The sequence below is a fragment of the Arachis duranensis genome, chromosome 3 (genome assembly GCF_000817695.3).
Source record: "Arachis duranensis cultivar V14167 chromosome 3, aradu.V14167.gnm2.J7QH, whole genome shotgun sequence".
Taxonomy (NCBI): domain Eukaryota; kingdom Viridiplantae; phylum Streptophyta; class Magnoliopsida; order Fabales; family Fabaceae; genus Arachis; species Arachis duranensis.
Genome location: NC_029774.3, coordinates 131,698,648 through 131,720,032, shown reverse-complemented (window position 1 = coordinate 131,720,032; position 21,385 = coordinate 131,698,648). Strand labels below are relative to the sequence as shown.

The following is a 21,385-nucleotide window of genomic DNA, read 5'->3' as shown; positions in this document are numbered from 1 at the left end:
GGCATGCTGGAGACTTCTATACTTGCGAAGATCCTTTGTTCTCGGGGCTATGTTTTGGTTTATATGTTTTGCTTAGATACTTTTATCTCCATTAAATAATACAAACTGTGATGACTCCTCTTATGGGAGATTTTGGAGAATAGGTTTTATGTATTTGTGTCCCTTTGAGTTTCCTTTGGGGTTTTCCTTATTTTATCATATGTATATATTGTTATACTTGGACCGGTTATCTTCGCAGCCGGATTTTGAGTCTTGATATTCCTATTTTTGACACTCCTCTGTTTATATATAATCACGCGTTGGTTATCCTTGTTCGTTACGTTATCGATCGGAGTGTTACGCTCTCGAGTTGCGGTTTTTGTTTACCCCTTTTTCTACAAAGGCTCCTAGTTATAATCAATCATTCATACTACTATACATACTAAATTTTTATTTTAGAGGTCGTAATACCTTGCCATCTCTGAATTATGACTTAAGCATAAGACTCTGTATGGTAGGGTGTTACATTTTACATTAAAATTTATTTTTATTAGAATTTTCTATTTTAGGTGATTTTAGATTTAGCTTGGATATGATTTTTTTGAATTTGTTGGGGATATGGGCATTGTAAGATTATTTGTTTGGGTTTAATGTATTTTGTCCAAAAAGGCATGCATTACTTAATAGTCATTTGGTGAATTGTGTTTATTGATTGTTATGGTTCTTAGGAAATTTTTTTATCATTAATTCGTTATGCAGCCCACCGATGTATCACCAGCATGAGGAGGTAGCACAGTATTGTTCTAGACGATAGGATCATACCGTACACGTAGATGGTAGGCTTAACCCATCTTGCGAGACTCAACGACCACTGGTTTAGGTTGGATGAGCTGCTAGTTAGTACATTTGTCAAGTGAAGGCGTTTGGAGATGCATGTCTTCCGTAGATCTCAGCTCGCTAGATTCCACACACCTTGATGTGGACCTGAACGAGCCTCCATCAAGACCTTTGGATGACACATTTGCACTAGGTAGGACTTCCCCTTGGCAATTACAGCAGCTCTCCCCGCACATGTTGGTCCATCTAGGTCACCCGGACGCGCTTTAGATGAGATGGAGGTAAATGGTGACAAAGACGAGGATGAGGTACCTCTCACCTAGAAAGCACAGAAAATCAGGCACCGTCGTTTCTGTTTTACAAGGTCACATCTATTTTATTAGCCGAATTATTGTTAGATATTGCTAGTATTTGATGTTCGCATTATTATCTAGATGCTCGTATTATGTTGTTAGGATATGACATTGTGTAATATGAATACTTAAATGTCTTGTATAGATTGTCATATTTATTCGGCTGGATGTTTTCTAACACGGGCCGATAAAATACGATAAAACTGGTAATCGATATGTGAAAATTCATTAATGAAGTGAAAGGGTGAATACAGAACACAATAAAAAACTAACATGATAATAAAGTAGTTTAACAAAATTTAACACAAACCAACACGATAAAACTAACATAAAGATAAAGTAATACAATGAAAACTAAGGCAACTCAATATGATCAAACTTATACGATTATACCACAATGAAAACAATCCTACACATTACTAGCATAACCAGAACCCATGTTGACTCCTCTCTGTGGACACCTCCTCCGTGTGTGGCTAAGCTATTTGCAAAGTTCACATCGCTTGGGTCTATTTGAATCAACTTCATTCATGGTAGTCCGAATCCTAGTAATCCTGGGATGCCCTTTAGACACACGTCTCTTGGTGGGATCGGGTATAACTGTGGGATTGTCATATGGTGGTCAAAAACCTTTTAGGATCGGAGGAGTGAATCCCATATGATAGACATTGAAGACCGAGGTAACATAGGTATTAAGTTGCCCAACTTAGATGTGAATATGCACAGCATGCCAAGGCATGGTGACAGGATGATGAAGTGCCTGAAAATATCCGCAATCACATATTTGATCCCTTAGGGATACTCTGTAAGAGCCAAGTGAGAAGTTACCAGTCGAAATAGTATCGGTTACGGTAAATTAAAAATTATCTCTATCATACAAAGTCACGGTGAAACACCTTAATGCTTTCTTCTTAGCCTCTATTACCTTCATCAGATGCTAACTAAATTGCTACCAAGTCCCTAGTTGTGCCTTTGCTTCTCTTTTTATGGACAAAGAGCTTAGTCAATTTTCTATAAGTGGACTTCACCAACAAACAAACTGGAAGGTTCCTCACACCTTTTAGTATGGAGTTTTACACACACTTGGAGATGTTTGTTGTCATATGCCCGAATCTCCGACCTTCGTCCTGATGATGAGTCCGATGATCATACTCAATTTTATTAGCCCAGTAACATATTGCGAGGTCTTTGGATTGGAGAATATCAAATCAGTAGTTAAACTCAACCTCAGTCTTAGCGTAAGCAGTATTCACTAAAAACCTCTTTGCATCATTGCCCTTAAAACTCAGGGTAAAATTTGCTGCCACATGTCGGATACAAAATGTCCGGTATACACTAGGCGGAAGTCGACCACCATCTGAAGCCTCCAATACAGCCTTGATGCCGTTGTACTTATCGGATATGACTAGAATATCTGGTTGAGACTGTTGAGTTAAGAAATTAACTAAAATAATTAGTGATGACAAACATTATTTTTGGCAAAATAAATAATTAGAGTGGTTAAATTAATAAGTACACATTGCTAATTATTTATGCTATGTTGCAGGTCACACTTCATTTTTGGCAGCCCAAGTTGAATGAATAACAAAACAAAGCTAATGGGCTGAATGGAAAGTAAAGCCCAAGTCATTCATATCAAACAAAGAAGCATAGCAAGGCACCGGGCCAAAAAGAGAAGAACCCGATCCAAGCTTGAAAGTGTTTTCAATTTCCCACCATCTTGCTCCAACCAAGGCAACGTTCCTCTCCTCTCAAATCAGGTCATATCAAGACTTCAGAAAAGTAAGAAAGAGAAAGAGCTTCTTCCATAAGCCTTTAACCAAAGAAGCAAGAGAGAGAGAATTAAAGCTTGAAGCACAGAAGCTAAAACTGAAATCCCAAGCTAAATCAAGCTTAAGAAAGGTAAATCATATCATCTTGCATGCATCAGATCTTCACCCTTTCTCCTCTACTCTCTGCTCTATCCGAAAATGGCCTTCAAGGGAAATCTATTCTCTGCCCTATTCTGCTGTGTATCTACGGTCTTATTCAAGACTTGGGGACCAAGTTGGTATTCAAGGGTTCAGATTTGGTTGACCATTGGAAAACAAAGTCAGTTACTTCTTCATGGCTTTCGGTCAAGTTGGAAAAGTCAGAAGCAAAGGTTACTCTTTGATGTTAAAAATGAAAAAGTGAATCTGTGAGTTGGTGAAGCTCAAGGCTCAAGGTGTTGACCTTGGATGAAGAACCAGGGAACGTGCATAAAGATAAAAAGGAGCTTGCTGTTCATTCAGCAGCAAGGAGAGAAAACCAGTGAACCTGAAGTGTTTGTTCTGAGAAAGCTCTTTGAAGAAGTTCAACTAACTGTACAGTGTAACCTAATCAAAGGTGCATTCCGCCAGTATGAAGAACTGAATCAGAGGCTTGCTAATTTGGTTTTTCGCATAGCACAGAGGCTGTTAGTGAAGTCAATCTCCTTCATGTTTTCTGATTGTAATGTACTTTTCTAAGCTTATCTTTCTGTAATTTCTTGAGAGAAAAGGCAAAGTGAAAAAGCTTAAGAAAAAGCCATGAGTGAAAAGGCTGAGAGATACACTTGAGAGAAAAGCCTAGAGTTATTTTCAGATTTCTTTAGGTTGGTTAAGTGTCTTGTATCTTGTACTTGTTTGGTATCCCTTTCTTAGTTGGGTTAGCACTAAGAGAAAATAGTTAGGTGTTAGCATAGCCAAATGTCAAGTTAGGCTAGAACTTGAGTGTGAAATTGGTGTATGTAATACTGTTAACTATAGTGAAATTCTTCCATATTTGTGGAGGAGACTGGATGTAGGTTGCATAGCACAAAGCAACCGAACCAGGATATATGCTGGTGTTAGCTTTTTCTTCTCTGTCATGTTCTGTTTTCTGTTATTCATGAGACAAAAATAAATTGTCTCATAAATTTCCGCTGCTGAGTTCAAACAGAATCAGATTTGTAACTTTGCTTAAAAAGGGTCAAAACAGCAAATAAAAAGGAAGGCATAGATTCAACCCCCCTTCTCTAAGCCTACCACAACCTTCAGAGACATTACGTGCTACTAAAGGTGAGACAAAAAAAGATCACGACTTTACATTCTCACCCTTTACAAGTGCAAAAACAATGAGAATGATGTTAGAATTTCCGTCCTGAGCAATCGCAACCATCAGTGTGCCCCCATATTTACCATACAAGTGGGTTCCATCAATACTAACCAATGACTTACAATGCTGAAAGGTTTCAATACACGGTTGGAATGTCCAAAAAAATCTATGAAAATAAACTGATGACTCATTTACTTGCCCACCAACTCGCATAAGGCTCGTCTTCAACACTGTAACATTACTTGGCATCGTTATCTGCACATCATGTACCCATCTCGGCAACTCATTACATGACTCCTCCCAATCTTCGTAAATCTGCGACCTTCTGCTTAGCCAACCAAATCCTCCTGTAAGTCGATCTGAATCTGAAATGTGTCTGTGTCGCATTTTGCAGTACCTTGATCGACATGATAACATTAGCTCTAATCATAGGCAGTATAAAAGCAGATATAACATGATAATCAAGCATACTGTGATCACTAGATATTGACGTGGCCAGACATGTATGAGGTCTATTATATCGTCTTACCTCCCAATACACTTTCGTTAGCGAAGAGTGATCCGAATCAACCATGTGCAACCATTGCCAAACTCCTTACACTTTTCATGGTATTTGATATGAACAGATTCCAGCATTCTGTATTCAACCCTACGGCAAATGCTATAAGTCTTCATGCTTAAGAGGACCTCCTCTTTATCCTGAAATTGCTGACCAACTTAAAACTCAATTAGACCTCCTGTATCTTGTGTATTTTTTGTCCCAAATCTAAATGCTACATCCGGTAACATCTTCTGTATCATGGCCTCTAAGTCTAAAGTCGAAAACTGGGGTGGGTATTGCTAAGTTCCCGAACTAAATACTTCACTACCCTCAACTGGAATATTCCTCCCTATATCATCTTTAATTATGGTGTGCTCCAAATCATCATCATCCCACAGTACATCTTCAACACCATCTAGTGCTCCACCCTCTCCTAAAATTGGGAGCATAATAGGAGTACCGGTCATCACAATAGCAAGCTAACTGAAGGGTTGGTTATCACCTATTTGTCTGTCACAATCGTAGTTTAGATTACGACGGAGATGCAACTAAAACTGTCTCAAGTGTAATGCTAGCACAGATGATAAGGCACTAACAGACATTGAACTAGAGGCTCCTGACATTGCTAAAGATTGAGGATTCTAGTTTGAATCTCCTGAACTACAGACCACATCTCCAAACTTGGCCAATAGCTCATGGATCATCACCTCGAAAAACTGACGACGATAGTGGAACAAAACTTGAAAATTTTCGTCATTGTCTATCATGAAGAAATCGTACTTCACACCATCACGTACAATAGAAATCGGGATTTTATAGAATAATATCTCCACTCGTTTTATGCCATGCAGTCCCAGTTTTTAGATTATAGTATTCTGAAACTCAACGAAACTCATATAGGGTTTGAACACTCAACGAATTCTTATCAGTAAATTTTATTTCCTCTCATGTTTTTTTTTAATCGACCCTCTATAATGCATAAGAACTAAAAATCTCTCATCACTAGCCATTGTGAGTCCATTTTAATAAGGATTTAACGTTTTGCTCCTATTTATATACGTAAGTATCTTCGAATTTCGTCTTGTGCATGCAGCAATCTATTGGCCGGCGACAAACTCTTAAATATAACTCATTACCGCGACAAATTAGTTTTTAACTTGCTGAATTGCAGAATACTATAAAAAATAAAAAAATATATGTAAGTATTATACATTGGACCATATATATATTAGTTTTGATTTAGTATCATTGTAAGCATATATGTCATACCATGTTGTGCTATATATAATAAATTGAATTCATTTATTTTGATGTATATGTTACAACATACTATCTTAAAATTAAATCTACCTATTTTGATTGTCACTAATATAATTTTGTCACTAATATGATTAAATCAAATTCATTTGATTCGATTTATATGGAGGGAAAAAGAGAAAGGATAAATCAAAATTTTATCGACAAGACCGAACATATGTTGGCGTTTCCATTTTTAGGACAATCATGTAAATTTAAATGCTATTTTATTTATTTACGTGATTTATCCTAAATAATATAAAAGAAAAATTGAAGAAATAAATAGAGACATGATCGCATGAGGTAGCGGAGAAGCCACACCTACCCAGTACCCACCCACTCTCGCCCACAGTGACAAAGACTCAACGTTACAAGTCAAAGACTCCAAGTTTAAAACTAAAACCAAGCCAAACACCAAAACACACACTACACTAGTACACTATTCACAGGCACACCCCCTTGTGCCTTGAGTGAGTCTTCCACCAACAACATCCACTACCGTTGTTGACTCTCTGTCACAAACCCTAATTCAACCATGTCTTCTTCCACTTTCACTACTGTCCCGCCCTCCTTCTTCTCCTTTGCTCGCTCTCAATCCCTCCCTCCCCCTAACCTCCCTTTCCACATCCCCATTCGCCGTTCCTTCCCTCGATTCACCGTCTCCGCCCATTCCTCCACTTCCAATTCCACCGCCGCCACCAATCCCATTCTTCGCAACCTCAAAACCCTAGCCGGTGCCGCCGTATTCGCAGCCGCAATCGCCGTCAAATTCTCCGCTCTCCCCGCCCGCGCCGAACTACCTCCCACCACCGTCACCTCCGCCGAGCCATCCCCTCAGATCCTCGAAGAATCTACTACCGAAAACACCGCCGCCGAAGCAGCTGCAACAACAGCAGCAGCATCTTCCTCTTCTTCGTCTTCTTCCCCTCTGTCTGAGTTCCTCGGAACCAACGACGAAGCTGTCAGTGCGCTCAAGTCGCTGCTGCAGCAGAAGCTCGAAGTAGGCGAGGACGAGGAGGCGCTCTCCATTCTCAAACGGTTATGCACCGCGCAACCCGAGGTAACAGACTGGAAGTTCCTCACGGCAAGGCTAATGAGCGAAATAGGCGAAATTGAGAACGCACGCAAGGTGTATGAAGAAATTCTCGCTTCGAATCCGCTCTCGTTCGAGGCTCTATTCGAGAATGCGTTGTTAATGGATCGGAGCGGAGAAGGAGAAGCGGTGATGAAGAGGCTGGAGGAGGCTCTTGCGGTAGCAAAGGAGAAGAACAAGGCGAAGGAAGCAAGGGACGTGAGACTAATCATGGCGCAGATCCAGTTCCTTCAGAAGAATGTTGATGAAGCTTTGGGGATTTATCAGCAATTGACCAAAGAGGACCCTTCTGATTTCCGGCCTTACTTTTGCAGAGGAATGATTTATAGTTTGCTTGATCGGAATGACGAGGCGAAGGAACAATTCGCCAAGTATCGAGAATTGTCGCCAAAGAAGTTTGAGGTTGATGGGTACTTGAGGACTCCTTTGTCAAGGATGAAATTGTTTGGTTCCGACGAAAGCTAAAAGAAAGTAACAATTTTTTTTTGGAAAGAAGTTGAGTTTCTTTTGGATAATTAGAATAATAATAATAATAAAGATGGGTGGCTGGATACACCCAGACACAAGAATTTGGAGTCTGATTTTCTCCTGTGTGAGGTGAGTGTTAGTCTCATCTGCATGATTCCAAGTTAAATTCTTTCACGTTTTAAGAACTATAGAGACTGTACTAATAATGTGACAAACAATTGAGTTCTATTGAACTCTGATACACTTTTTTAGAAGCTCGGCACCTGTAACAAATAGTGTTTATGTTTCCACTTTACAGTGTTTTATTTTCCACTTTAATCCATAATGTTTCCTAAATATAGTTTTCTGTTGATTCCCCTCATTTTCAAGTCGATCATGTTACTGATTTGTTATTATCGAATCTTGCCTTTCTATATGTTTTAAGCTGGTGGGTTTGCCAACGTATTTGGTATGGAGTGTGGATACATGCTTTAAGGCGACCAGAAAATAGAAAAGTGGCTTAAAGTTGCTTGTTTCTTTAAGTACGCCCATGATTCTATTTCTATGGCACATGGCATAATTCCTTTTGTCTCTTCTTTTGTTCACTTTATGCGTGGTGATCACCAAGTTAATTACAATTACACTGCACAAATTTTAAGCACGCTATTTCTGCATTGATTCCATTTTACATGCGACAAAAATATGTCAACAATTTGCGATTGTTTCGTGTGTTCATCAATATGTGGAACTTAAATGCGATTTGGTAACTGTTAAGTCGATATGTGATTTGGTATATTTTACAACAGCCATTTTACATGAACTATTATATTAGTATTAGTAAACTTCTGTTCAATTGAAATAACTATATGAAAATGTATTAGTCGATGTTGTATTATAAGAGTTTATAATGAAGACTAACTTTGGGTTTTTATCTAAAGAAATTGTTAGAAGAGCCGTGTTTTTCTGATCGAAGATTCTCACAACTGAATGGAAGCGTTAGAGAAACTACGAAGGATATTTTGACAAATATTATTCAATCTTGATTAACAAATTCCAAAATACAAAGAACACAATGGTTGAGTTTACGGGATAAGATTTCTGCAAATTTCACATTTAAAAATCTGAATTAGCGTTTGTTGCGCATTTGGTTGTCGTGTGAGCAGTGTACTTGTGTTTAAAATGAGAGAACAAATGGCTTTCATTAAGCAATCTATCACAGCTGCAATCAGCAGATACGTGATGGCCAAGAAATGCAGGAGCCAAATCTTGGGTTTGGGGAAATTACTGGTTAAAGGTTTATTTACAGCAAAGGATATACACAATCAGAACAAACAAAACCAGACAGTTCAAGCATATTTAATTACTACATATCTGTCTACACAAAAGCTGAGAAGCATAATTAATTACTACATCTATGTCTACACAAGCTGACAACAGTTCTCATCAAGGGAAGTAAGTGCACTTTCACTTCGCTTTTCTGCCTCCCTTCTTTTTCTTAGAATTGTTTTTCTTCCCTTTTCCATTCCCCTTGGTATTTCCGGATCCTGAATTGATGTTGACTCGAGAATTCTTGGACATTTTGTCTTTTGATTCCTCCAGAGCACTTTGCCCGTGGTCATGATTGTCCAATGCTGCTGTGCTCGCTTCTGAAGCCACACCATAGTCAACAACTACTTTCTTCTCGCACAGCAGAAACAGCTGATCCAGGATATGTGATACTTTCGGTTGTCTTGAAAGAATTTTCTTAGAAAGTTCACCAATAACCGGAAGTTGGTTCTTCAAATCACTGAAGGAGAAGACGATCACAGTTCCGGCAGAAAGTTAAAAATACTTCTATAACTTACTGATTTGATAGTACAAGTCCAAAATAAAATTCAATAAGAGAGAATATTTCTGTAACTTACGTTGCAATCAATGACGAAGAAAGCTGCTTCAGTTCATCAAGCAAGTTCAACACCTCTCCCATTTCATTTTTGTTTTCAAGGTTTACAGGGTTTTTCGGTAAGCTTCCCCATATTGAAGAAATTAGCAGCTCAATGCAAGGGGCAAGGAAATTTTCCTGAAGAGTGTGAAAGGTGAGAAGCACATAATTATTTTTCAAAAGATATAAGGCTGATCTTAGTCTTTAAACACGAACACACGAAAACATTGAAGGAAGAAGCATACCTGTATCATGATGGAATAATGCGAAACCTTTACCATACATGATTCATCTACAGCCAACTGTAACTTCTCCAACACATCCCAGAAGCCGAGAACATTCATAGACTCATTATGTCTAATTCCCCCACTGTTCGATGGCTGATCCGAAACAAGAACAGAACTTCTATTTGGGAGATCTGAACAATTTGTTGAAGGAAACACATTAGATTTTGCGTCAGAAGCTTCTGTTATAACTGCGGCAGTATCATCTACTTGTTTTGGAAGCAATACTTTTAACATGAGCTCTTGTTTCTGGCATGTCATTAAATCAATAATGGTAGCATCTGGGGACACAAATTTTGAAGCATTCTTTCGTAAATTGACAATTACCAAGGGATCGTCAATCACTTTAAATGCCTCAGCATATACTTTCAAGCCCAGGCTATTCTTTCCTTTGCGAAGAACATCAAGAAATTCCCGAGGCAGGTGTGCACATTGAGCAGACACGCTGCTGTTCTTCCGGAACAAATCATGAAGTAAATCTAGATAGAGCCCAGAGCTGAGATGAAGCAAACATAGTAAGACAACCAATCTTAGAACAAACAATGGATAATAATGTTCCACATTCATGTTTGATTTTCTAATCCACTTTTTTACTGTAATTGGTTCACTAAGAAGCACGCGGATGACTTTGTAAATGAACCTATGGACATCTTCAACAATTTGTGGTACACCATCCTTTGAACTCAAATCTTTAGGGGAGTTTCCTTCCTGGTAAATGAGCCATTCAACCAAAGATGACTTTGTGGCAACAACCAAACCCCTCCAACGGGATGCTAAGAGAAAAAGGTGTTCAGTGAGATATATAAAACAACCGGGAGAAATATAGTCAATTTCAATCTCCCAATTGACATGGTAAGTATACCGCACAGCTTCATAAAACTTACGCATGTGAAGCAGCTCTTCACTTGCTTCATTGAACTTCGAAGATTCCTTTGTTGAATTCTTATACAAGCTCTTAATGAATTCTTGCCAAGGTAGATTACCTTCCCATTTTGTCACAATTTCTACAAATAGTTCCCTATTAAATTTAGGTGTACCAAGAATCATAACTACCACTCTTCCAATTTGACCATAAGTCAACCTAGATTGTTTAAGGTTCTCAAAGACCACCTTTTCGACCAAATCCCGATAAGTCCCAGTTTCCTTAAGAGAAAACATGTCTTTTGTTAGTAACTTCCCATTTAGAAGAGCTATATAACGCGGAAAATCATCAATTGGATATCTGGAAAATTTCTCCAATGTTTTCATGCTACCATGGCTGCAGCTAAAACACTTGGATTTGCACAGAAAATTCGCAACATCATAGATAAGCATCAAACACCTGAGTTGACAAAATTCTGAAATAACCTTGTTAACTGAATATTTGTAAAGTGCATCAAGGTTGTGCAAGACAACCATGCCAACAGAAAATAGCTCTGAACACCAATAACTCTCTGCTGCAGAGACTAAAGCATGAACATCAACAGATACTAGCCTCCCATTCTTCTTCAGAAATTTGTCACCCATTTTTATCACCCAATTAGCATCAGGGACAAGTAGAAGGTACATGTCATTCTGTTTTTGAACACCCAAATAATCCAATGCAAACAATCCATAGCTGTTATGCTGGTGAATTTCTTGGCATTTGAAACTTGGAAGATATTCCAATACACGGAGAATGTTATCCTTCCAACTTGTCCAACAGTAAAACAAAGTCTCCACAGAAAGCTGATTCTTCACAATCATTCCTTCCACAGAATCATCAAACACATTATTTTTCCAGAAATACTTTGAGGTGTTCATCTGAAAATGTACATCCAAAAGTTTCCACAAACACAATATTTCACCTCTGATACTTCCATGCATTCGAGAAGATTTTAAATGAATCATTATCTTGAAGATATTACTATCCTCACATGATAATATTTCAGCCTCAGTAGAAGCACGCTCATGAAAGCTGCTAGATGTTTCCTTAGCAAATGACAAGGCTCTATTCAAAAGCTCGACCTTCTCTGCAAACTGTTTCAAGGGCCATCCTTTGCTCCCCGAAGACCAAAGAGAATTTGCAATAACGTAGAAAAGAATTCGTTCATAAGCTTCAACAAACTTACAAGCTTTGGCTAGCAAATCAGCCTCACACAAAATGTCACCCATCATCTTAGCAATGTCTGCTGCCTCTGCAAAGTTTCCTAATTCCTCTTCCAACAAGAGGAGCTCATTAAGTAAACTTAACGAACGTAAGAACTCACGTTTCAATTCAATGGAATCGAAAGCTCGAACAAATTTCATCATGGATCTGGTATCTTTACGATCATAATAATGACGAGCACAACTTTCAAGAAACTTTTGCTCCATTGTGTATAGTTCATGACTTCTAGCCATAATGGGGCCAGCAGACTCATTATGCTTCCAATGCTGAATGTAGTATAAGCCAAGGTCAAAAAGCCCTCCTTTTGCACAAACAGTCAAACAATCTGAGAAAAACTTGCCTTTAGCATACACTTGAGCTGCCATTTCACAACATCCAGCTAGATAAAAACAATCTCCTGCTCTTTTAAAATCAGGCTCCTCACACTTCTCCAAATAAAGCTTCCCTAATAGCAAAAGAAAATAAATCTTCTAAGTAGAGAAGTTTACAAATCTTAAAGTGATCATATACATTTTCAAGATATATAAATATTCTAATATATTAAAAATGAAACAGAAAGTAAAATAATGGAAGGATTAAGATATTTTATGATCCAAAATATTGTTACTATCTTGATATGAATGGAAGAGCTTGGTTTATGATGAATCACACAATAATGCATGTTTAATAGGGGACATAGAAATGTCAAATATGATACTGCTGTTAGATATTAACTGTTAGTGCTACCGTAAAAGAGCTTATATTTATGGGTTTCAACTTGTTCTGTTTTTAAATGTGTTTAATTCAGCAACCTGGGTAACTTAGCCCAGCAGGCCTAGTCATTAATTTCTTAATGTCAAATCAGAAAATCTTCAAAACAAGAAAAGAGAGAAAAAAATGTGGAGAAGTAACTAATAACAGATCATAAGCATAGATATAGAAGCTAAACTTCAAATTTATACCAGCTTTTTCATGATCCCCCAAATCTGAAAAACATTGAGCTGCAATATCAATCATTCCTATTCCTTCAAAAATTTCAGCAGCTTGCCTAAGAATTTCATGCGCATCCTCAGGATTCAAATCACGCAAACGGTTTGCAGTTGCCCTAAGACCAGCAGCCTTAGACTTTTTCTCCCAGTAGGAGTCCCCTGCTCTTTCAAAACACATTGTTGCCATCTCATAGTTATTTTGATTATAGAGCTGCAAAGGAAGAATCATAATGATATAATCTTGGTTTGGAAAAAGAATTGTCAAACAAAATGGTTCGCAAAGATTTTCTCTATGGTTCACATATTATAGACCTATATGTGAGAACTGTGATATACCATGAGAGCATTTAATAGCTATACAGATATTACTTCTATATGGCTAAACAAATTATAATGAACTACCATGACATGACACCAATAAATAATTAGTCAATCTAAATTCAAAAGTAGTATACTGAATAATGGATATGTTAATTCTTTCTTAAGGAAACACAATGAAAATAATGCTTGAGAACAAAAAGAACCTTTATGCCACGCGACTTCCATTCTTCTGGACTGCTTGCAACTTTCATTGCTTGAGCAAGTGAATCATCCAATTCTTTGAACTGGACAAGACATTTCTTTTTCCAATAGTCAAACATGGGTCTCGAGAATTCTTCTGTATTCTCACAAATCCACAATCTCTGCCTTGTACGGGTTATGGCCACATACAGCTGCTTGAGTTCAGAACACAGAATATTGTGTTTTGATTCATTAAAACTTGGATAAGCCTTAAGTTCTTTAGGTTCCAACATATCTTGTTCCTTCATATATTCATATACCACCCTCCATTGATTTTTCAAGGGCGAAGTGCCAAAAAAGTTGTAGAGCAATACATCCTGGAAAATAGCACAAAAGACCATTAAAAAGATATAACATAGCATAAATAAACTAAATCGGATAGTTATGAGATAACCTGAAATTCTAGGCCTTTGCACTCCAAAATGGTTAATACAAGTGCCTGTTTCCCCACATAATCCAGAACTTCCCTTCGAACAAAATCATCTCGTACCAAAATTACTTGTTCAGCTCCAAAACCAACAATTTTTCCTGTCATATGTCCACTATTTCCAAATATAGTTACAATTGCATTTTCTTTATTTCCACATTCAAGAACAACAGGAGCTTCACCAAATATCAAACTGGTTTCCGGCTTCAAGACATCAATAGAATAAGGGAAAAAGCGAAAAAGAAGCTCAATGGTACTTTGGGATAACTTCAGCACTCCAGCATGGGTGCGAAAATTCTGGTTCAATAAGAAAATATCTGAAATTTTCTCTTTCTCTTTTCCATAATTGTATGTGTTCCTCCTTGACTCTAACACAAACTTTTTGTAGAAGAGAGATTTTATATCCTGGAACCTAAAATCAATTCCCCTTGCTATAGTTTGTGCTGTATCTCCAGAAAAAACAAACCCCTCTTCTACATTTTGGCACACATATCTAAACAAAGCAATTTGACTCATTGTTAGATCTTGCACCTCATCAATATATACAAAATGCATTTCATCACCCTCATATCTTTTACTTCTGAGTCGACGATGCAGGTCTACTACAATATCAGCCATATCAAACTCTCCTTTATCTAGCTTCAGTTTTTCATAACTCAGATAAACATCATATATCATCTCTCTTTTCTGTTTAGTTAAGCTTGAAGCACGATTTTCAGACAGCAGGAGATAATCGTTTCGGCTTAGCTTACCCTCACCAGGCTCCATAGCTTGGATACCACCTTTTATATGTGATATGATTTCAATGAATACTCTAGAGCAATCAAGCTTCTTAGTGTGTTGGAGATTGAAATGAGGCCAATATAATGCAGCAAACCTATCATACGTCACCTCCTTATTTCTTATGAAGGTCTCTAAAGCAACAGAACTGACACCAAGATTTTGACTATTAGAATCAAGGTTACTGAATCTTCCAAAAAAGGAATTCCCCAAAGTTCCATCAAGCATCAGTAAAAACTTCTGAAATGTTATGACAAGTGGGTAAGCATCTGCAGGCAAATCAATAAAAGAATCTGCAATATTCTTGAATTGCAATGCATTAACATCAATATCTTCATCCATAGGATTCCTCTCAGCAGAAACATTGCCACCACATATAGATCTGTTAGCACAATGTCTGATGATATTAGTTATAAACGAAATCATGCACAAAATATGTGAAATGAAATTTAAGAAACTTACAAAGCACATGAAGACCAAATTAACTTAAATGACTTTGACATGCTAGACTCATAATGAGGACAACGAATTAAGGAGCTAAGAGAGTGTGAACTTATGACAAAGTTTCTTAGAAAGGAAAAACTAAGAAACTTTACATGCAATTCACTAAAAAGCGGCAAATATGTTTCTTCTATGGTTCATGAAAACAGAAGTTGGAACACACTGGCAATATATTTTATCATATCCAAACTGAAAGGGTTGACAGTTGGCATATTTCCTATTTTGACTGGAGCAGAAAGTGAACTATTTTTCTTTGAATACATCTGTCAAGTTGAAAAATATTTGCTTCTAAACAGTTTCTAAATAAATATGCATGAAAAAAATGTAGCTATACTTAAATTATAAACTTAAATCCATTTGAAACTCCAGATTTAACCACTAGGGACTATATTTCCTCCATTAATACAACAAATGGAAGCTGCGTCTGGAATCAACAAAATAACATTTTTTTAAAACTATCACATTTCCAAAGTTTCAATGCATAAAATGTTACGAAGATAAACATTGATGGATAACAATCTGATGGACTTCAAAATAGATTACAACAAAAATAGTACGCATATTTCAAATAAAAAAGATGTTTACCCTGCCATTCATCTGAGATGATGAATCAAAGAAGTTACACACCTTTTTAGACGAACAACGTGATATTTTACTGCTTGACACAACTTGGGGCTCACTGTTACAAATAACTGACGTAAGACAGGCCTGTCATTGACAGAAGAACTCTCTTTGTAATCCTGATTCAAACAAGGAACTGCTGAACTAGTAGTTGCATATGCTGCTTCAACAGCCTTGTGGTGCAAGTCCTCCTTTTGAAATAACTTCATGGTCAGAACAGTGGTTTTTCCAGTACCAGAGCGACCAAGCACAAATGTGCTTTTAGGAAAGAGGATTATCTCTCGTTCCTCGTCTGTTACTTCAAACGGAAGATCCAATTCATTGTTGTCACAGTCAGAAAGCAAGTGGTTGACCACAACCGAGGATAGAGAGTAGAATTTCATCAACAAAAGACTCTCTTCAACGTTTGAATTCTCAATATAAAGTCTTTGATCACCTTGAGGACCTAATTCTGCATCATTTACACTAGTATCAAGATTCTTAAATCTGATGATCTCAATTGACTTTTCCCAGCTCATTGGAATCTCAATTTTCCTGCAAAAGCAAAACACATGACATCAGCTAGCCATAATAGCATAGGTACAATAAAATGCAAACTTGACATACTTACCCCTCAAAATATTTCTCATTGCAACGACTAACAAAATCATCACTATAGCTTCCAAATATGTTATCAAGGCGTCTCACTAGTTTAGGGATATCCTCTGGAGGCAGTACATCCCATATCTTTAAAACTTGTTTATACCTTGATTCCTTTTCTATGTCCGTTGAACAAACGACATAGAGACCTTCAACCTTGAATTGCTTCAACATCTGCGATGAATTCCCACAAAGCACATCCACTTTCATCCTTTTGGGTCTCCACCCACTGGAAAGTTTAAGTAAGAGGCTTATAACAGACTTTTTGGTTCGCTTTGATCGCAGTTTTTTAAATGATTTAAGGAAGTTATCACTGAAAAGAACCTGCAAAACAATGGAAGAATGGCCATGGTTAATCAAAGGTTAAGCAGATGCTGAGAATATCAAAGCCAGAAATAATAAGTCAAAACCACAAGATTGAGAATCACAAATACCTTCCATATGGAATTTCTGAAAAGGAGACTATCAGCATTCAGCAAATCATCAAATTGATCAAGTTCTTTCCTGACATCCCAAATAGTTTTTGCCAATTCTTCATTTTCATCAGCATCAAAGAAACATTGACGCTTTTTAGCATCAAGCACCAAAGCTTTCCAAACATTATCTTGACTTGCTAAGGCTCTTTCATTCCCCAATATCCATAGACAGTGTCTGTTGGATATCAAAGCAACATTACAATTTCAGACAAAAGGGCAATGCAAATTTAAAATAATAATAGATATTAAGTTCTACCTAGCCCTTGTAAGAGCAACATTAGTCCTCTGAGGAGAAGAAATAAACTGGAGAGTGCCTCCATTGGTTCTAACTGTTGATAATATAATAATGTCTTGCTCTCCACCTTGGAAGCCATCAATTGTTTTCACATTCACATAAAACCCATCATGCTTGTTATACTTCTGTCCAAGCATATCCTGAATTGCAACAACTTGAGCAGCATATGGAGACACTATACCTATACTAACATTCTCCTTCGAGTCGAGCCAACCTGCATACCAAGAAAAGGTAGCAGTACATATTCAAATAAAGGGAAGATTTTTTATTGTTTATTTTGAAGGAAAGAAACGCTAACAAAGTAGTTATTTTTTAAACAGATTTATGTATCTTGTATGTTTCCCAATCCATACTGTTTTCTTTAGGCTATTTGTAATTGTATAATTTAAACACTGAAATGGTACACACAATGACATAACAAAGTCTTAAACTCCAAAAATAATTTTTTTGTTACTGACTATTAAATAATAAAATGCAATAATATTATAAATTACTACTGAGAATTCAAAAAAGGAAAAAGAGGACAGAGACAGGAGGAGAGACAACCACAAACCTTGGAAACAATTTTTAAGTATCTTCATCACAATTGCCACCTCAACCATATTTTTTCTGCTGCGTCCAGCATCATCAAATTCTTCTCTGCCACCAACTATGTTTATGAAAGAGTAAGGACCAAACATTGACCCTGGTAGATACTTCTTTCTATAGTTCTTTCTCCCCACATTCGGAGCATCGAGAATTTGGTTTAAATAGAAGTGTGTATTTGGAAAGTAACTTATAGCTGGATGCATCCTATACTGCATATTGAGAAAGTGATTTTGATGACCCAATGAGCTCAGCCTCCCAAATAAGCTTCTTCCGAAACCAGCTTCATAAGAAATCTTCAAGAGAACAGTGACAATCATAAATATTAATTTGTGATGGAAATTCTAGGATTTAGATGGTGGATTGCAGGGGCCAGAGATATAAAATTGACCAAATTAAAGTATTAAACATTTATATAATGTGCATGAAAGCAAAGAAGCATTCATGTACCTTACTTTCAACCATTGCTGGAAGCTGGCATTCATCTCCAACAAGAATGGCATGATTTATGCCTTGAAGTAGCAAAGGAATTGTTGATTCACATTCCTTTAGCTGTGCAGCCTCATCAATGACCAAAATGTTTAGTGGCTCCATGGCAACAGAATGTAGCTTAGAAGAACTAGAAGCAGTGGAAAATATTATTGAGGAAGTCCGGAAACAGAACTCTCTAATTGATGTTTCGATTGAAAAATTTGGCAAGTTGAGTACATCAAGAGAACTTTTAAGGGTTCTTAAAGAAGACAAGCATTCAGTTCTGTTCTTGTACAATAAGCTTTCGTCACGCATAAATGGCCCAGAAGAACTGTGGCACATGTCTGAAGGTGACAAAATCTCTTCCAACACTTCACTGTTGATATTATTTTGAAACAGCAAATCTTCAAACGAATCAAGTAACTCAATAAGGCAGCCCAAGTTTTCAAAGTTATACTCCAAAATGTAACTTCTGGCAACATGAGTACATAAGATGGAAATACGGTTTCTGAGTGCTATTGCCAAAGAAAGAAACCTTTCTCTCATAAACTCAAGAAACGATTTCTGTATCCCCTCACTACAATCTGATGAGTTTCCATCTTTTGTTTCATCAGTAGACTTATCATCAACGTGCCCTTGCTCCTTTAACAACTCATTCTCAAGAAATATATGATAACTGGAAACACAATTTTCAAGAAGGTCAATCATTGAAGCGAAACAATATTTCCAATCAGCACATGTAAGGAGCTGCTTGACCCGATAATCCAAATATATATCTTCAATGTCTGCACCAACTTTGAGCCGCTCATGATTCCCAAACAAGAGCATATCTCCTAATGACCAGAACACATCATCAGATTTTCCATCAAAGGATTCTCTCACGATACTTAAGAAACGTGATGCCACTTCTTTAATGGCAATATTTGTTGGGGCACAGACAAGAATCCTAAAGTTCATTTTCCATAGAGCAAAAAGAAGTGTTCCCAAAGTCTTGGTTTTCCCAGTTCCTGGGGGACCCCAAATGAGATCCACAGTAGCATTATGATTGCAGTGAGAGGAAGAAAGGCATGCACAAATTGCCTTATATTGGGACTCATTCAGCTCAGATAATAAACTTTCATATGTTGTGTCATTTCTTAGATTATCAATCTCTGAAGAGCAGTAGTCACAAATTTCCTCAGCCTGTATTGCATCACACATCCATAAGTTGTTGCAATAATCAGATGGTAAAATAAATTTTAGTTAGAGATGAAATATAGTTACATAACAATTAATAAGAAAATGTTATTTACATTTTTATAATTATAAAAAAGAATTACATTTTCACAAACAATTAAGCTAATTGGCATGAATCTTCTCATATATCAATAGCAAAACAACATTACACTATTTGACTCATACACAATCAGCAATACATCTTTAAATTACTTGAGTTCATTACAATGTTATACTTTGCACATAATGATAATATGAGTGTTCTGACATTAACAACTTATCTTTTTCCTACATTATATATTCCTATAAATAGAAAACAATGCGAACAAAGCCATTACAAGAAACTAAATGTCTTACCACATCACTAGCACATAAAATTTTCTTGATCAGATTTGAATTCCGGGACATGTGCAATGCTTTCCATATTCTTCTGTTGGGGATTATATTTGTCAGAAACACCATAAACAAAGATTTGTCCCTTAATTCATTAACATCAATGTCTTTAGATGCAGTAAACTTAAAAGAAGATACAATATCAGTGTCTTCCTCAAGTTCCTGCTCCGGTATACCAGCAGACAATACGAAGGTCCACATCCTTCCAACCCTTTGTAAATCATTTGCAGTCTCCGGTTTAAAATCAGCCAGAAGAAAAACATCTCCAGACAACGTTTTGTATAGCTCTTTTCCATGACCGGAGAACCTGTTTTTCCAAATGCCAGTCTTAACACCATAGAGTTTCTTATCAGTTGAATATAACTCCTTAAGAGAGATTACTTCTGCAAAAGGTGCACTGGACAAGATTTCCATACTTGAGCATAGCTGTGTTCTGGTTTCTTCTAACAAGGGGTACACATATGACCCAAAATAATGTTCAATGGAGCTAAATCTCATATCAATTTGTTTCACCTGTAACGTGTAAACAGCAAAGAGAATAACTCAAAATGGATCCGCACGTAACATGTTTAGCATGACAAGAATGCAAACTCTTGAATTAAAATACAAATCGTGACATTCTGATCCCAATAACATATTACCAACACTGCAACACAAGTAATGATAGTGGATACAAAAAAGATAAATCAAACCTTGTATCAATAATAATAATAATAATAATAATAATAATAATAATTAAAAAAAATAAAAATAGTAGTTTTGTAATATTGAAATCTTAACCTTGTCCCTGTAAAGATCTTCATTCAAAATGTTTTCAAGGGACCATGAAAACACAGTGTCCATAAAGCCATGATCACTATAATCAATGGCCTTCTTTCTTCTTGAACTCCAATTCAACATGTCTCCCATGCAACGAGGTATTTCAGTAGCGCATAGAGTGCTGAATGCTTGATCAAAAACACAAAGACCCTTCAAAATGCAAAGCCATTAGAGTGAGTAAGAATAAGCAAAAGAAAATGGTTTTCTTAGCTAGAAAGGAAAGGGAAGAAAAAAAAATCCTCGTACAATTATTTTCTCTCGTACATGCACTAAGGACACCCCATTATCATGTTTTGATGAGCATGAGTGCCTTTAAGCTCAAAGAGAAAAAGGAGTAAAGAACAATAAAAGATTATCCAAAAGTTAGTTTCTTCACAACATTAAAAGTAAATTTTTTTTTTTCAGAAAAACAGTGAGAATAGAATTAGAAAGTAGTAATAAATTAGTAATAATTATTTAAAACTTATCATCAGCAACACAAATATAAAGTATTTTCCTATTTGAGTCTTTTACCCATTCCAAAAAGAAACAGGAAATTTTTTGAAAGAGAGAGAAAATTGATTGAAAGTGTAATGTTGATTGTGTTCTGTTGTTTTTAATAACTGGTCAGTTCGGGGGTGGTTCCTTACTCAGCACGCTCATGGAGTGACTCTTGACTT

General features: G+C 36.8%; 2 protein-coding genes across 2 annotated transcripts; one reads left to right on the top strand and one right to left on the bottom strand.

The window, feature by feature from the left end:
* Positions 1–6,451: 6,451 nt before the first annotated feature.
* On the top strand, positions 6,452–7,999 carry LOC107482075 (protein SLOW GREEN 1, chloroplastic). Its single transcript, XM_016102466.3, has one exon. It carries the CDS (start codon positions 6,638–6,640, stop codon positions 7,658–7,660), a length of 1,023 nt encoding a protein of 340 aa, XP_015957952.1. The 5' UTR covers positions 6,452–6,637; the 3' UTR covers positions 7,661–7,999.
* A 724-nt stretch (positions 8,000–8,723) lies between these two features.
* Positions 8,724–21,078, bottom strand: LOC107482076 (uncharacterized). The gene is made up of 15 exons (XM_052258480.1): positions 20,973–21,078; positions 20,688–20,876; positions 19,872–20,420; positions 18,279–19,481; positions 17,797–18,124; positions 17,205–17,457; positions 16,907–17,123; positions 16,444–16,796; positions 15,840–16,367; positions 13,899–15,093; positions 13,468–13,821; positions 12,917–13,154; positions 9,809–12,420; positions 9,547–9,701; positions 8,724–9,428 (listed from the first exon to the last, which is right to left on the bottom strand). The coding sequence occupies exons 2-15, from the start codon at positions 20,814–20,816 to the stop codon at positions 9,107–9,109; spliced, it is 8,436 nt and encodes a 2,811-aa protein (XP_052114440.1). The 5' UTR covers positions 20,817–20,876; positions 20,973–21,078; the 3' UTR covers positions 8,724–9,106.
* Between the last annotated feature and the right edge of the window lie 307 nt (positions 21,079–21,385).

Excerpts from the sequence above, each read along its gene's own strand:
- LOC107482075 (XM_016102466.3), top strand. The coding sequence starts at position 6,638 with ATGTCTTCTTCCACTTTCACTACTGTCCCGCCCTCCTTCTTCTCCTTT.
- LOC107482076 (XM_052258480.1), bottom strand. The coding sequence starts at position 20,816 with ATGGGAGACATGTTGAATTGGAGTTCAAGAAGAAAGAAGGCCATTGAT. Across the intron at positions 18,125-18,278 it reads CAGCAATGGTTGAAAGTAAG|ATTTCTTATGAAGCTGGTTT; the intron begins GTACATGAATGC and ends GTTCTCTTGAAG. Across the intron at positions 16,368-16,443 it reads AATGAGAAATATTTTGAGGG|GAAAATTGAGATTCCAATGA; the intron begins GTAAGTATGTCA and ends TTGCTTTTGCAG.